This window comes from Corvus kubaryi, unplaced genomic scaffold, assembly GCF_017639235.1.
Source record: "Corvus kubaryi isolate FWS band 111438036 unplaced genomic scaffold, C.kubaryi_AGA036_p1.0 129, whole genome shotgun sequence".
Classification (NCBI taxonomy): Eukaryota; Metazoa; Chordata; class Aves; order Passeriformes; family Corvidae; genus Corvus; species Corvus kubaryi.
In genome coordinates this window covers 1,281,213-1,298,581 of record NW_024580664.1, presented here as the reverse complement: position 1 = coordinate 1,298,581, position 17,369 = coordinate 1,281,213, and the positions used below count along the sequence as shown (strand labels likewise).

Genomic DNA, 17,369 nt, shown 5'->3' with positions numbered 1-17,369 from the left:
CTTAGCAAGGACGTCCCTTCCGGGACTATGCTTGCTAACCTATGACACATGATGTGCCTGACCTATTTTTAAGAACACTGCCCAGAAAGGTAAGTACAGGAATAGTTTCTAAGTTGCATCCTCAGGAAATTCTAGAGTTTGATTCAAAAAGTACAGATTCTAAATACTCTTCTGTGTTTTTGAAATGCTGGCAGAATTCACTGGATGTAAACAGAGGACCGTAGGATGCTAGAGAAACCCTGCCTAACTCAGAGCTTTTAAATCACCTTAATGTTCCAGTGAAAGTTCTCTTTGAAAATAATTTTTAAATGTGGCATTTTCAGTAATAATGAGAGAAATAATCCCAGGAAAAGTAGAGGTTAAAAAGTTGAGTATCAGGTTATTGATTTAAGGGATTTCATCTCTTCTTGCTGGTGCTTTACATGATAATATGATACACTTATTCCTCAAGGACCACTTTTCAAATCCACTGTCAGAGCTACATTAGAATGTCTGTTCTTGTAAACAACTTGTAATTAAATAAAAAGGGCCCAAAGCTGGAGACAAGTCTCAGATCAAATATTGGCTAAATTTTCCTTAAATTTATATATTAGTTTTTTCATCCACTAAATAGGCCTTTCCAATAATACACTTAGCATGATGAAATGTCCTGAAAGCAGACACTATGCATGCCTTAACACAAGTTAATTACTAGTGAAATTTGCTGAATGCTGTTTCCCTGTTTACAAAAGCAGCAGAGGTCACTAGACCGTCAGGATCAAACATAGAAATTGCATCACATGGATGAAAGTGACTTGCAAATGTGGAATAGATCCAAACTAAATTGCAAATCTGTTATGTACCTTTGGCTTCCTTCATGTCGGATTCAGTTTAACATCACATTTACAAATACTTTTTGCATAGTTTTGCAAAAGTGAAAGTGAATTCTGCAATTTTTTTTCTGTGTAGAACAACTTGGCACCTCTCAAACCACGGAAACACTGCATTTGCTCAGATGAGCTTTCTGAATATTCTGTTCCCAGATCTGTCTTTGGCAAACTCCGTAAGGGCCCAGGGAGGGGGTAACCTTTTGGGGAAACACCACAATTTGCTCCAGGGGACACAATTTTGTTCTCCCTGAGCATAGCACAACTGTGCCAACCTGTGTGCCTTGGTTTCCTTTCCACAAAACCTGCAGCTAAGGAAAAGGAGAGCTTGTGTGCACCTGTGTTCTGTCAGGAGCGGGATGTGGGCACCTCCAGCCATAGAAACTGGTACAATTCCAGCATCTGGGCTTCTGGCCAAAGCTTGTCATTCTTTGCAGTCTGTGATCTGCACAATACAGAACTGGAGTTTGCAGCATTTTGTCTCTTAGCAATAAGGATTTAGGGTCTTCTTTTTTGCATACTCCTAGGAATGGGAAGGTTTCCAAGTAAAAAATAAACAGCAAGCAACCTATACTCAAACGAGAAACACACAAAAAGAAGCTCAAAACTACATGTGGTATGTGTTATGCCTTACTATTTCTAGGCTCTTTTTGACCACCTAACTTTTTACCATATTTAATACATGGTTTTCAGGGCATAATCTTCCTGGTGGAATGTTCTGCTACTTTGTCTCCAATTTCTTTTATCCTATAAACGATTTGAACAACTTAATCACATGAAAGCACTTTTTAGTTACTTAATGTACCTTATATTTAACATGTAAAATCACAAGCCCTTTTATTTGTGTCTTTAATACACACGTAAGTGAATATTTGCAGTTCTTCTGCCTTTTGGACTTGCTTCAAAGAGATGAAAAATCGGTATTTATGGGGCTTACTCCATACCAGCTAAGGACCAGCTCCAACTATTTTGATATATTCAGAGGACTTTATCTTCACCTGCACTGCAACTCTTACCACACCGTTTAGGACCAAGATCTAAGTTAAGCACATGTTTAAGTTGTTGTCTAACTTTATCTGCATGGGTTCTTCCACTGAAATGAATGGAACATTTGATGGTAGCAAAGAGAAACACATGCCTGCATTTTTGCAGCATAACTAAACTAAGATTAGTTCTCAAGTTACGCACCAAGGTATTAGTTAGTCAAAGTGATGCCTGGTGCTATGTAAAAGTAAAATGGTCTGAGTTTGAAGTCTAAGGAATGTAACTTTCAAAAAAACATGTATAACAAAAAATCTCGTAAGAATGCAAACCTGTGTGAGGGATCACACTTTTGTTGAGGATGAAAACTCAAGAATATAAAGCAGCTTATCTGTCTGAAAGAGGGAGATAGATTACATGAGAAAAGTATGTTTGTTTTCTTAGTTCTGAGTTCTTGCTTTTCCAAAATGTAAGTCCACTTGTCTTTCCTATTATTCATCTTACTGTACATTTTCAGGGGTTTTTTTTTGTTTTTTTACTTTTTTCTAGATAGTGGTTTCATCTAGATAAGAGTATTCATCAGCTGTGTCTTCTGAAAGGTCATAATAAATATCTCAGTATTTTGATTCATTTCTCAACAGCCCCCTGCAAAACCAGACATGGCATCATGAAGTCATTAACAGGATGTGCTGCACTGCAAACCAGAGATGCTTTTTTTGCCTCTCATTCCTGCCGAAAGTGTTCTAAGAACACATCTACTTGTTCTGAGGTTTCCTAAGCTCATTGCCAATTTTAAAGTACTCATTTATCCTGGTGATGGTACTGATTTTAGTTTAAATAGTTCTTTTCTTTTCCCTATGGGACTGCAGAGTACTTCAGCAGAGCTGCGAAGCCTCAACGCTGCCAAAGAGAAGGGTCTGGTTTAAGCAATGAAAGACCTTTGCAAGTACATCCAAAATGATTTTTCACTCTTTATGGACTTACATATGCAAATATTAAAGGAACACGTGGATAGCTACATGGATGACTTCCAACATGAGAAAGAAACAGGTTGGTGTTTCTCTGCAGGATCTATCCTGACAAGCTGGTGTCCTTCCCCCAGTTCACATAACCAGTGTTCTATCCTAAAGCAGCCCCAAGCAACCACCACTCCAGTTGTCTCCGAAAGGATGTGTGATCCCAGCCAACAGGCCTGGAGATCTGCACTCCACATACACCTACTGCAGCCACAACCAGTGCAGCTTTTATCCAGAACATCTTCTCTTACTTCATAACACACCAAGGAGGAGCACAGGATCCTTTCCGTTCTCCAGCAGAGACTCACAAAACACACTCCCATTCTGCAGTCTCTTGTCTCAACTCTATTAATGCCACTGAAGTCTGTGGATCTCTACAGCTGCCAGGAGGCTCTTGTCTGTCTGTGTGGCTACTAAGTCAATACAAATTTGTCCTTCCTTAATGTCTGTACTGCCACACTTCAAGCTTCATGCCTCAAAGCAGCAGAATATTCCTGAGAGATACTGGGGTATAACAGATCTCCACACCCCACCTGCGGTGAAGTCTTCCTGGCTAATTCCATATGGTTTATAAACAGGTTTAAAGATTAAATGTGTTTAAATAGTCGTTTTCATTTTAATATTTTCAGCTTTAAATTGAAACAATTACCTGGTTTTCCTCCAGCATTAGTTTTTGGGACACCAATAAAAGATTAAAGACCTTTTAAAGGGTTAACTTCCCCCATACTAAAACACAATGGGAAAAAAAGTAAACACCTTACTACAAAAATACAAAAAACAACAAAAAGAAAAAAAAGTTTATTTCCAGAAATACAAAACACTATTCTCTCATTTCTCCATCTTCTTCCTCTTCTTCCACACCTCTGATGTACAAAACATTATTGCACCTGTAAATAGAACCAAAAGTTCCCTTAGCTATAAATGTTATAATTTTCCCCACATAAAACATGCTTTAAGCATTTTTATTGAATGTAGCCTGGCAACAGCCAAGTTCTACCAAACAAAATGCTGCTGTTGACTTTGTACACCTTTTCCACATAGTACATTAAATTGTTCAACTTTATATATATATATACACGTTGCCAATGCTGTACAAAAAATTTTTTACTTTTGGGTGGACAGTTACGGTCAAGTGTGACTTCCAAGCACGTGAAACGTTTTCAGTTGCAATGCACTAGTATACACTGCCAAAGGATTCACAGATATACAATAATGTGGAAAACTAAAGTACTTAGTCACCACAAAAGAGATAGTAAATACTTCTTTAAATATATTCAAAAATTCATTTTTCCTCCTCTCAGAAGGGACTTCAATATAAAAGACAAACTCATAGCCTTCCTGTAAGAGCTACACTTGGCATCTTAATTAGATAAGAAACACAGCACCCACCCGTATAAGTTTTAATTCTGCAAGTGCTGAGACGATTTAGAAAGAGCCTTCCCCCACCATAAATAAATACCTCAATTACCTTATCAAAACTTCACCCAGGTGTCCAGACAACGCACCGTCTATGTACTCCTCTGTGTTTGCAAGCTTGAAAGGAAAATGAGGAAAAAATCAAACGACATTAATAAAAGCAGCTTCACAAAGCACACACGGTTCTGCCCCCAGCCCAGGGCTCGGCTACAGTGACCGGGGAGGGCCGAGCGGCCCCGCTCCCAGCCGGTACCGCATCCCCACCAAGGAACCGGCCATCATCCCAGCTCACAGCGGCCATGGGCGGGAAAGGTCCTTAAGCACCACCTCACTCCAACCCCCTGTCATGGACAGGGACACCTTCCACAGGACCAGGTTGCTCAGAGACCCATCAAACCTGGCCTCGGACACTTCCAGGGATGAGGCATCCGTAATTTCTCCATCCACAGTGCCGGGGGCCGGCACCGCCCCGCCCCAGGCACCCCCCCGGCCCCTCACCTGCATGTTCATGTAGCCGTCCACGGAGACGAGGTAGCCCTTGTACTCCATCCCCCACTTCAGCTTCACCATCACCGGCTTCCCCGTCAGCCCGTTCAGGAACGGCTTGGGATTGAGGGGCAGGCTCTGGCGGGGGAAGCACAGGGTCAGCGCCGCCCGCCTCCCGCTCCGCCTCGCCCGTCCGCCTCAGGCCCGTAACGGCGCGGCTCCCGCCCCTCCCGGCTCCCGGGCCTCTCAGCTCTCGGCTCCCGCCCCTCTCGGCTCCCGCCGCCCTCCAGCGCGCTCCCGCCCGCGCTCACCATGGCGGGAGAAGCGCAGGCCCACGCGGGAACCCCTCGTGCGCGCCGCGGGACAACGGGAGGCAACGGGAAGCAGCTCCGCTCCGGCTTTCAGTTCCGGGGGCGCCGCCCCCCCGCTCTGACCTCTCACGCGCACCGCGCTCCCCATAGGCTGGCGGGTCCCGACGCGCCGAGCCGCAGCCGCAGCTGCCCATTCGCTCACGGGCGCCGCGGGCCTCTCTCATTGGCCGGGCCGCTCGGCCGCTCCCCCGTCCCAGCCAATCGCTGTTGCCGCGAGGCGCGCCGCGCTCGCGCGACGGGGGGCAGTCCGGAGGTGTGAGCGCGTGCCCCCTGCGCGTGCCCGTGCCCCGTCCGTGCGCGCGCGCGCTGTGCCCGTGCCCTGTGCGCGGCCCCGTGTCCGTGCCTGCGGGGCAGCGCCGCGCGCCCCCTCGGGCTGTGCCCGCCCCGCTGAGCGCGGCCCGCTCCCTGCTGCTCCGCACGGACACGTCCCCACGAGGTGGCAGCCCCTGACCGGTGCAGTGGCCGTGGCACCGGACGGGAGGGCTCTGACGTCCTCTCCTGCTGGTGCCTGCGAGCCCCGCGGGCGGTGAAAGCCTGGCGGTGTCCATCCGTCTGTGAAAATAAGTCCGCGGGCCAGCACCTTTTCGTGACTCCACACGCAAGGATCGGAAATCTCAGAGTTTATAAGACACATAAGTGCGAATTCTCTGTCAGTGTCATTTGACTCCCAGGCAACGATGTTCCGGAGGTTTTCTTGGGTGTAGAGAGAGTCGTGAAACGTCAGTCCTGCACTGACTATAGTATGTGACTCTTAACCTTTGACAGGCAAATATGTTGAACCGATGTCTGTACCGTTTACGAATTTGACGCACCCTCACTAATGTCTTCTACTACTCTAGGTATAAATCCATCAAATGCCACAATGTGTGTTTCTGTGCCTGCATACAGCATATTCCCTTGATCTTCAGTGTATTGGGTGCTGAATGTGGAAAACACACATTCAGGAAACTTAACATGTCAGTGACAGAACTATTACGGACTTCACTTCCAAAATACACTTCACTTTCTATAGGTGAGTCTAGTGCCCTAGTGTTGAAAGCAAAACCATTATCACCTCCTCAAATCTGCGCATTTAAAGCTGTTGACGCAACAAGCCATCTTCTCCAGACCCAGACTGTCCTTACGCACAGGGGCACCATGAGTGTGTAGGAGTGAAGCAGATGGAATTGTAATTCCTGTTAACTAGCATATATGAAAAGTGCAGTTACAGAATCACAGAATTGTGTAGGGTTGGAAGGGACCTCTGAAGATCATCCAGCCAACCCTCCTGCCAAGGCAAGGTCACCTGCAGCAGGTGACACAGGAACGTGTCCAGGTGGGTTTGGAATGTCTCCAGAGAGAGAGACTCCACAACCTCCCTGTTCCAGTGCTCTGCCACCTTCAACATGGAGTTCTTCCTCATGTTGAGGTGAAACTTCTTGTGAAGATATTTAGTGCACGTTTCCATGGCCATCAGAAATAAGTGTGATTGTCTTTTAGGGTGAGCAACAGAAACAATGTCAAAATCATGCTAATTATCCTTCTGATAGCAGGACTCACTATGGGCCAGCTGAAAGAGTAACTAAGTTATAAGATTTTTTTGTAAGGAAGTCTGTGTTTATGTAGGTAAAATATGAGTACAATGGGAAATGGTATATATAGCAAAATGTTTCATGCCATTTGCAGTATAAAATAGCTGATTTCACATGATAACTTGTATAATGTGGCAGAATGCAATGAGCTTAGAGCAAGTGTCTTGAATAAAATCATACTGTGAGAGCAATTTTTGCACTGTTCTGACAAGGATAAACATGTATGTTTGTGAATGGCAATATAACAGGCTTGATATGTTATCTATAAATAGCACTACCTATTTTTACATATGGAACCTATTTTGACCACAATGTCTCCTGCTCATGTTGGGAAAACTTTTTGTGTACCGAGAAACAGGAGCATTTATATTCAGCTTTTAATACACTCTGTTCCTCAGGTGAGTAAGTATTCCAGCCCTGTTGTTAGAAGAAACAAGCATTTCCCAGAGTCATCGATCTCAGTGTAGAAGTCAGAGAGTGAAAGTGCTTGACTTCTGGTTTCGTAGTTGGTCCATGAATTCACACGTCAGTAATCTCATCAGCTGCAGACTGGGTCTGCAGCAATTTTGTGTGGTGGTAGGGTAGGAAGGAGTACTGAAAGCATAGAATGCATGACTACATCTGATGTAGTTAACTGAATAACTCAGTTAATCAGGAAATGAAATAGCTGCTGGTTTTCTTTCCCCCTTAAGAGGAATTTGCTGTTTACCTTGTTGACTGAATCATTCTGACTCAGAGACAGTCTTCTTACACTGATCTTCGGACCTTCAGCACAGGGGTGAAGTTCACCTTTCATCCTCTTTGTATTTCCCATGTAATAGGGGAAGTAATAATTTGCATTCTTTTCTGCCTTTGGGTCAGGGTATTTAGGTTGCTGCTCAACAGGAAGTGAACAGGAAAAAGTTGTTGTAATAGATTAATCCAAACCTTAGCTCCTGGGTGGATGGATAGTATATTCTCTTACAGCTCAGGGGTGGGAATTTAACACAAATGCCTACACTCTGTTCCTAAGGAAACACATTAAGCAGCTGGACATTTAAGGGCGGCAGCATTTCTGGTGAGGGACGGGTTAGATGGTGTTGTCTGTGTAAGTGCAAATGCTCACTGACATCACCAACACACTGTGTTGCCATAAACCAGGCTGAGAAGTCCCCTGTACCATCACATTGCTGAGAGAAACCTCAGCGGCCCAGAACTCCTTCCTGATTCAGCTGAGTTTGCTGAGATAGAAACTCCCTGCAGTAACCTGTTTCTGCCTGCCATAAACACATTATTATGGAAACTTTCAGAGCTGCCCCATGTTCCAGCTTCTGGGCTGTACATTAAGTGACCATCCCGTGCCTTTTCCTAGTGATATGCCAGTGTCAGTCGGGATTTCCTCCACTGCACTCTTATTCCACATCAGGCAAGCTACTTCTGATACCGCACAGTCATGTCCACCAGAGCAGTAAGAGCATCAACTTTGCCATCACACCAGAGACACCATGTCATGGGCACCAGTTGCAGTCAGAGAACTCAAAGCAGCCATGAGAGCACAGCCCAGAATTACAAGTGGGCAGAGATGAGTTAACAAAAAGGAAGCTCCATCAGGAGACAGCAGCTTCAAAGGACAGGTTTGTATCAAAAAGGATCCAGTGTAGCGGCACGGAGTTAGCCCTGCTATGCAGCAGATGAACTTGGCTTCTGCTTCTCTTGGGCTCATAATTGACAAGACATGTAAGAACCTGTTGCTCTCCCCATACGAAACTGTCCCAGGTGAAGATGTGCCACCCTCCTTCATCCCCCTTGCCAGACTCCCAGAGCAAGTCTGGTCCTTGAAAATATTGGGGGATACGATACCTCAGTCTAAGGTTGACTGTTGTTAAGTTCCTTGTGCAAAGCAGTAGCTGATTCCTGACAAGCTCTCTGTTCTATCTTCTTGGGGATGCAGTGGTTATGACTGTCATGGACCTAGGTGGATTTTGAGGCTCTGTGCTCCCCTGGGGAGTTTTGCTGCTGTAGCAATGCTGTTAAAACGTGAACAGGACCTAGGACTCAGGCCAAGTATTGACATGAAGTAAATATATTTTTCCTTCAGGAATAGGCATAATAGAAGATTTGCCATTAGATATCATACTGGAATGGAAAATTTGATCTTGTCCATAGTTTGTCTGTAGAAAGTATCTTGTCTAAAAATCTTTTTTAATAAGTAACACAAATTTTTTTGTACGTGCAGAAAGTCTGTGTCATTTATCAGCTCTTGGTGACTTGGGAACTGCTGTAGCAGTATTGTGTGGACTGTCAGCAGCCCTCACATGGGGTATAGTCCTGACTTTATGGGACTTTGCCTGAGTAAAACAGTTTTGCTTCAAGCAGTATTTTTTCAGAAATCTCTACCAGTGAAACACCTTTCCTCTCTGCTGATTGTCATTTTAATAACACCATCTTTGATCAAATCTCCATGTGAGGCAATAACCATCCACCACAGACCTTCACCATGGATTGTGACTGGGAATCAGGAAGTAGTGACGTCAGACTTCAGAAGAACAGGGGGCTGTAATTTCTCTCTGAGATCCTCATATACCTAAGCAAAGCCACGGTGTGCTACAGGATCCAAATACTAGGAAGCACAAAACTGGTAAGCCACTTTCAGGCTCGATCCAAGTAACATACTTTTTTCCACATGCTGACAGACTTTCATCACAGTGTAAGACTGTTGCCCAGAATAGATGCTCGGTCTTGCTGAACAGCACTTGGAAGCAGCCGAAGGGAAGGACACAAGGGAACCACAAAAACTAGGAGACTTGCCATTGGCCCTGCATGCCTGGCAGTGGCTAGCAACAGTAATGTGAGGGAACACAAACAAAATACAAAAGTCTGTTTGGGATGGACTTGCCCAGTAAGCAGGAGACCATGCTATGAACGATTCCAAGGGCAGGAGGCAGAGGTGCACCTGGGAAGACAGAAATCAAGGGTTTCTTCTTGGGTAGAGAATTTATGTGCAGTTTAAGGTCAGTACAGTGTCTTTTTTCTGCAGTGATAACAGTATAAAATGAGACTGAGGGTGTAGCTGGGGGGCAGGTATTTGCTAACAAAGGCCCAGATCTTTTGTCCACACCATCAAAGATCTGCCAGAGTGGCTCTTCTGTGAACCTGTCACAAGGCTGGGCTGTGCCAGCAAGAAGGGACATGGGACGGGTATTGTACAGAAATTATGGGAACATTAAAGCCTCCTTTTATCCATATTGAAAACCTTTATTTTTCTGTGCAAATAGTGTTCATGCAAATTATGCAACTACACTAAAGAGAGGCCCTTTAAGAATGTGTCTCTGAGAACACAGGCTCCTTTGCCAAGAAATAATGGGACTTCCTTAATTATCAGCTGTTATCTTCTGGGTTTGGCGAACTTTTGTTGCTTTATGTGCGGTTACTTCTTTTATGCTTTGACATTAATGAATTGGAATTGAAATTATGTATTGAGGAAAACAAAATGATCTGTACAAATAGTAAAATGGTGTACTTGTGTGCGTCAAAAGGAAGGAGATCAAGTATTGTACAGAAGGAATTTGGAAACTGCTTTCACACAAACATCTTAATAGGTACTAATAACTGGCTCCAAATCACAGAAGTGGTTTAAGGGTTGGTGTTTTGAGAAATCTGATCAGAGCTCAGAAAGTCTGGCTGGTGTTGGAGGCTCTCTGTGTTAGGTGGCAAGCTCTGCTGTAACAGAGGAGCTCATCTGCTGCCATTTTTAACAGTGAGTCTTGTGGAGGGAAAGAAAGGAGTTATTAGGCAATGGCTACATAGGTCAACAGAGTGTTCCTGGTCAAGAGAGACTAGATATTGTATGGATTCCCTCACCCTTTCAGAGAAAGAGAAGAAGGAAACCAGCTGAATAGGAGAAAGTCAGAGAGATAAATGATGCTGGGTTAAAAGAAGGAGCTAAATCTAGGATTCCTGAATTTCTTAGAAAACTCTGTCTGAGCCCAAGCAATATTCCAGAGAGATGAGGAGAGAAACAGGAGGCCAGGTCCCAAAGAAACCTGAGTCATCAAGGTTGACTGGCAGCTGCAGGGGCAAATGTGTCCTGAACTCCCTCTATTACACAGTGAGGCTTTAATGTGCTGTCATTCTATTAATTTGGCCAGATACATCTACTCTTCTGATAGCCAAAGGGAAGAGTAATTTGAGGTTGGAGCCTCTGTGAAGTCTACTAGGTTATTTGCACCACTCCCAGAAAAGCCGGTACTCGTCCTGAGGCAGGTGGGCCAGAAAGTCTCATTTCCAGGAAGGATCTGCAGACAGAAAAAATCTCCAGTGCTCTGGAAATATTCCGGAGGTAACAACTGCAATTCATGTTTGACTTGAACCTGAGCCCAAGGCCCACATCTCATCTTGGCGGCAGCAGTCACTGCCCTGCCTCTGAGACCAGTGGCTTCCAGTGGCTTCGGCCTCTCTGCTAAACTGGTGTTCCTTTGTGAGAGCCTCTCTAGGTGAGGGACTGCCAAGGATCCACTGTAAAGGCAGGCGTATGTGTACAACCTTCCCTGTGGAGCAGAGTGGAGGAGAAGCTTTCATGCAGCCAGTTTGTGGTCAGCTACCAGAACCTTGGAGTTTCTCATTGCCTGCCTGAAACAAGCAGGAGTCCAAGCTTGTGTAGGTGGACAGGCTTTTCTCTAACCCTGCAAATCCCACAGGCTTAGCCTGCCTGAGACAGGAAGGACTATAGGAACCAGGAATTAACTGTGGGGATGGTCAGTTAATTAGGACCAAATGGCTGAGGCAGACAGCGCAAAAGACTGCAGTATGCTCCTAACTCAAGATCCCATGGTTCAACACACATCATCTGTTACAAATCCAGGAGAGAGAGCATGGCTATAGGTGTTTACACTGGTCACATGCCAACCATCCCCAAATTACCAGTGCCCTCACTTTCATACTTCTTGGGGCAGTGCCCAGCTCTATGTGCACAGAAGTGCGTTTTTTGAGAATTCTCTAAGAGCTCAGTACATTGGAGTCTTGGCTGGTGAAGTTTCCACTGCGTTATGTCATTGACAACTCACAGAGACCAGCTCTACCTGGGTCGTTTCTAGCCAGGACTCCACTGATGTGCTGGTGTTCCCTTGTCACAGCTGCTTCCTGTAAAGCTGTAAGTTGTCATTTGGTTGGGCACTTCTGCTTTTGTTTTGCTGAGTACTCTGTAAGATAATTACACAACTGATCTAACAACTGATCTTTGGAAAGGTTTTTTCCAAAGAGCACAGAGGATGAGAGCTGGCTTCTCTTTGCCCAGTACGTGTTTCTGAGGAGGCAGCTGATGTATGTGCCCTGGGCTTCCCTGCATGGGCCAAGAGCCTGGAGAAATACTATGAGCAATTTCAGTGCTTCTGATGGTGCACTGACAGTTCCTGATGCTCCTTGCATGCCCCAGATGACCTGGCCCTAATGTCACACTGTTCCCTTTGGGTCCTTTTCTGTTCTTCGAATCTTTGACAGCAGCCACTGATGCTGTCTGCACTTGGCATGAGTGGCCTCAGCAGCACAGCATTGTCTTAGAGGCGTTCACATCCACTCGGTGCCTTCCTTCTCCAGAGCAGTGTCTTCTCTGTGGCAATGTGCACTGAAGGTGATGGGAAGGCCCAGGTAGGTAAGTGGTGAGTGTTCTTGTAGTAGGACCCAGAGGTGCTCAATAGGGATCCACTCATCTGCCCAGGAATGCAGTGACAAACACAGTTGCATGGATAGGTACTGACCAGGTGAGCAAAGGGAAGATCGTGCCCTGATTGTATTGTTTACTGCAATGCAGGATAGAGACACTCAGCTAGTTTGGGTAATAAAAACAATGGGAAAAAGCTTGCTTCTGTGCCAACAGACATATTGTGGTGTCTGAGCTGCCTCTCTCCAACCACTGCATGCAAACTGCAATGATTGGGAGGGTTAGGATATCTTCAAGGGTTAGACCATGGCTGCATCTCGCAAGCATAGCAAAAGGTGTACACGTAACAAAGACCATTTGCTGCAGCACTCAAGTCTTTGCTCCAAAACTCTTTTCTTTTTCCAGAAGAACCTTTTTTTTTTTTTTAAAGTAGGGGGGAAGGACCCTATTTTTTTCCCAAGCACCATTCTTGGAAATGACCTTCTGAAATTTTCTTGAAATATATCAGCTTGGAGCAGATATTTCCTGCTTCCAGGAAAGCTTTTCTAGAGGTCTGCCTCCTCTAAATATTTATACAAACAATTAAAGACTGCCAGAGTTACAAGTGGCAAAGATAGAGGAGCTTAGGATGGAAAACAGTGAAACCTTAATAATAGCATTGCCAACTCCACTTAATAAACAGATGCATTTGATATGGCTTTTGTATAATAAACCCTAGCTTAGACATTACACTTTTGTGCCTTTTGTTTTGCTGCACAGCGAGCAAAAATGTAGCATAGCCATACACAATGTTGAGTATTTTTTGGAAAATGTTGTATTTCTTAAGTGATTCTTAAGGTTGTTTGATGAGCTGTAGGTTGCAATGGACTGATATTGATGTTGCTTTCATATGATGCTTCACGTGAGGCAAGTGACTGCTTGTTTTGACAGACTGTAAAAGATACGTAATTATACTGGGAGGAGGGCTACTTCATTCCTGGGACACTTTATGGATTTACATACTTCCGTGCATTGGGCATAAAACACATCAGCTCATCTGTGGTTTTGTGGGGTTTTACTTTAAATGCTCAGGAAGAAGCTCTTATCATGTTTTATCTCATGGAAGGGAGGCCTAGAGGATTAAATTATACTGTTAAAGTCTTATTTTAAAACAGGTAAAAAGTTCAGTGCTAAACAGTCTTGTTTAAGCTTAACTCACAATACTACCATGTTGAGACACCAGCTATGACTTTGCATTAAGTATTTGATAAGATAATTCTCAGTAGAGTGAAGTGGATGGCAATTCCCATGCCCCCCTGAACTGGTCTGTCCGAGGCAAAGTGCGATTGTGGCGGTGGGTGACAGTGCTTCTGTCCCAGCATTGGGACTCTAGCTCCCACTGGAAGACCCTGGCAGACACTTTACCCATCCGGAAGATAAGAGTGGCTGGAAACCTGAATGCCATGACACTTTGTCACCATTTAATAATTAGCTGAATTTAGGGCTGTGGAGGGACTTTCCCACAGGCCATGTTGGCAAATATCTTTATTATAAAGCTCTACTTTTTGTGGTGTTTGGAGGGCAACATTTACCAGACTTAAGAACCTGTGTTTTTTGAGGTACCTTTAAGGTTATACATAAAGGAACCCCATTCATTTAATACACTGTTCATACAATATGTTTTCTTTATGGGTCTCATGAGAATTTCAGGCAGTTTATTCTGAAAATTTGCATGAAATTGGATTTTTTTCCTCTGAATAGTCAACATCAGCAAGCTAAATATAGATGGAAAATACTGCAGACCTGTGTTTCTGGTGCTGAGCAAACATATGAATATATAATCGCTTACACAAATGAAAATACAACTTTTTTGATGTTGCCAAGTTGACTCCAGACTTAGATAATGGACCAAAAGGTGCAAGCTCAGCACATTGGTTGGAGCTGTAATGTCTTTAGCAAATGAGGGAAATTGAATACCCTTTGCCTCCATAACCTTTGCCTTTACTTGTTTTGCTTTATTCACGTTTGGAAGTACACATCATCTTCAAGTGTGCTTAAATAGCAGCAGGATGGAAGTAATGACTGTGCTTTCAAGGGCAGAAGGCTCCTGAGTTCCATGGGAACTGGATGCTAAATTATAGCAAACAGTCATAGAGCACGCATGACTCAGACCCGAGCTGCACATCTGAAATGTTGCTGAAATGAAAAACATCACTTAATTTTTTTTGTTGTTGTTTATAGCACAGGCAAACCTATTTTATATAAGTTTTAAAATATGTTTTTCTTTCCATATTTTTTCTGGTTAATACTCATATGTATATATATATATATGATACCACAGAACATGTGCAGACAGTACCATGCATATTAATATTTATTTATGTGTTGGACATTATAGGTACATATACTCTATATTATTTACTAACAACCACTTTATTTCAGACATCAGAAAAATGTGGGATTTCACTGTCTGAGAGCACTGATTACATTCACAATGGTGAACAGATTAACCGTTTAGTTGCAGGTATCAAGGTTGTCACTCAAACTGGCAGCACCTCAGAATAGCTAAAGCTTATCAAAAATTGTCTGGATTGGAAATGACAGCCATACATGCATGAATGCGTCTGTATGGCTGGAAGATTGTTGAAGTGTGAAGTGAAGAAGTTCACTTCGGTTTATTTTTTATCATAATTATTGTATTTCATGAAGGAACATTGACTTGCCACATGATAAATACAAGGGGAAACAGAAAGAAACTTCATTCTCTTATCGTTTTATTTCCCAAAGGTCACCACATTTGAACAAAGCATATTTATTTCATTCCTTATGCATTTATGTAGCCATTTACTGTACTCTGTATAAGTGAAGCAGAATAATTTTTTGCGAGACTAATTAAAAGTTGCATGGTAGAAAATGTTTTTGTGATCACAGCACCGTAACGAAATTGAGCTGTCTTTACTGACATGTGCTCCATTTACTGGGTTTTTTAAAACATATTTCCCACACTTCCAGCAGATCATTATTTTTTAAAAGCAAAAACATAGCAAAGCTTTTCCTCCTAAGTAAATTAATATCCTTAATGAACATATTTAGAAAAATAAAGTGACAATTTATCTCATCTTTTTTCTATATATTGTGTGGCTTTATTCTGCTTCTGGCTCTACAGCATCTTACAAAACTTCCATGTCAAATCAGGAACAACTAAATGACCTCTGAGTCAACAGGATTGATGTGTAAAGTTTATTTGTCTCCAGCCTGGTGGTGTTACGGACTCCTTCAGTCCCAGCATGAAGTACCAACCGGGCAATTTTACCATGTTCTACATTTTGGATTGCGTGTGGAATAAGCCTTTAGTAAATGGAAAAGGCCAGTAATTTAGTTATATGATTTCATCATATACTGTTAACAGAGTTGAGGATTGCACCAAGAAAGTCTGGAGGTTTTACCATGACAAGTGGACAAACCCAAGCTTTTATTAAAAAAAAAAAAAAATATATATATATATATATATATATGTATATATGTATATATAGTTTAAATCCACCAAGTTAGCTCAAACCACTGTTAATTCTTCCCAAACACTTCCATAGGTGGGGTTGGGACTTAGTTCTGTGGCTGATGTTTTTGAGGAGAAAATGGTCTACTGAAGAAAGGGGAGGATTTTAACTGGCACATCGCTCCAAAGTGCCTCTTTGGCTTCCTCACAGAATGTGGGATGTTTTCTTCTTCAGGTGTTATGTGCCAGATTAAATTGGAAGCATTAATACTCTCTGTGTACACTCAAAGACAACTGCTGTGTCTGAACGAGGCAGTGGATAAAGAGTTGATAATAGAAGTTCACGTCATACCCAAAAAGACTAAAATATGTGACACCTTTGATGCACTTTATCATTATAGGTGTGGGCTCAGGCATCACTCTTACCCCTACTACTGGTCCAGCAAGTGGCCTTCAGCAAGATGTGAAACTCCTGTTTGCAAAGCAGGGACGTTTTGTATTATTCTGACCCTTGATGTTATGATGGCACCCAGAAGACTTGTGCATGATGGAGTCTCTGTACTGCAGGGCAACTGACAGTCATGAAAAGGGTGCCTTGCAGAGACATTCAACCATGGGTGGGGGAAAGGAAGCATTCTTTAAAAGCTGGAGAATGAAGGTAAGAAACATAACCCTTACTGCTCTACCTGCCATTAAGTAAGTGAAAAAGTCATTGCTAGGTTGTATTAGTTTTTGGTGCAAATCTGTGACTGCCTAAAGCAGAAACCCATACATACATTATTTTCCCTTCCCGGTGGCTGACCACATGAGCCAAGATGAAATGCCTCCCTTTCCAACTGTGTGCAAATGGCTCTGAGATATGGATAGATATGGGATTGTCAACTCCAATTAGTTGAAGAAATGACCTACTGTACTTCTCTTCTATAGGTATTACAAAAGCCGTTCCGCCCATGAATTAGACATCGGTGAGAAGCTGAATTTAAGCCCACTATTGTATGGGAATGTCCACTCCGCTTTGCCACACTAAAGACATTCAGGCAGGCAGAACACCCTCCGCTGACTCATTAGGGCATACATTAGAGGCAAACTCGCTGCGCTCGCCATGAACCCACAGCGCTCTCTTGAATGGTAGCCCTTGGTGGACGCTTGCAGGGCAGACCGGTTCCCACAGCACCCCGCTGATCCCCTGTGAACAGATTCGCAGCTCCCCGCTGGCTGCAGAAATGGATTGCTTGCCCCATCCTCACCCGCCACTGACAGCCCTCATAATAATAACCTGCCTGGGAGGCGAGGCACAGGGACGGGTTTCTGACAACTCATTAGCCTGAGATACGGTCAGTTCCATCCAGGGACCGTCACCACCGCTGCAGAGGGAGCAGGACAATGCTGGGCAACACCGGACGTAAGGCCATCCTTTCCCAGAAACCTTACTTTCATCGTCAGAAAGGAGTACCCGCAGGAGGTGACACCTTGGAGATCCCAGAGGAGGGAAAAAACAGAAAAATTGAAATGCCAGAAGTGCTGAGGAGAAAAATGAGGCCAGCAGGGGGTC

At 43.7% G+C, this 17,369-nt stretch overlaps 1 protein-coding gene across 1 annotated transcript; it reads right to left on the bottom strand.

Annotated features, from left to right (window-relative positions):
• Window positions 1–3,455: 3,455 nt before the first annotated feature.
• On the bottom strand, window positions 3,456–5,199 carry SNRPF (small nuclear ribonucleoprotein polypeptide F). Its single transcript, XM_042026070.1, has 4 exons — window positions 5,077–5,199; window positions 4,778–4,903; window positions 4,332–4,396; window positions 3,456–3,750 (listed from the first exon to the last, which is right to left on the bottom strand). The coding sequence occupies exons 1-4, from the start codon at window positions 5,077–5,079 to the stop codon at window positions 3,684–3,686; spliced, it is 261 nt and encodes an 86-aa protein (XP_041882004.1). The 5' UTR covers window positions 5,080–5,199; the 3' UTR covers window positions 3,456–3,683.
• Window positions 5,200–17,369: the final 12,170 nt, after the last annotated feature.

What these genes read in the sequence shown, in the direction of transcription:
- SNRPF (XM_042026070.1), bottom strand. An exon ending in ACGGCTACATGAACATGCAG is followed by an intron (nt 4,397 to 4,777) that starts GTGAGGGGCCGG and finishes TTTCCTTTCAAG; the next exon opens with CTTGCAAACACAGAGGAGTA. An exon ending in CTGGGTGAAGTTTTGATAAG is followed by an intron (nt 3,751 to 4,331) that starts GTAATTGAGGTA and finishes TTCTATTTACAG; the next exon opens with GTGCAATAATGTTTTGTACA.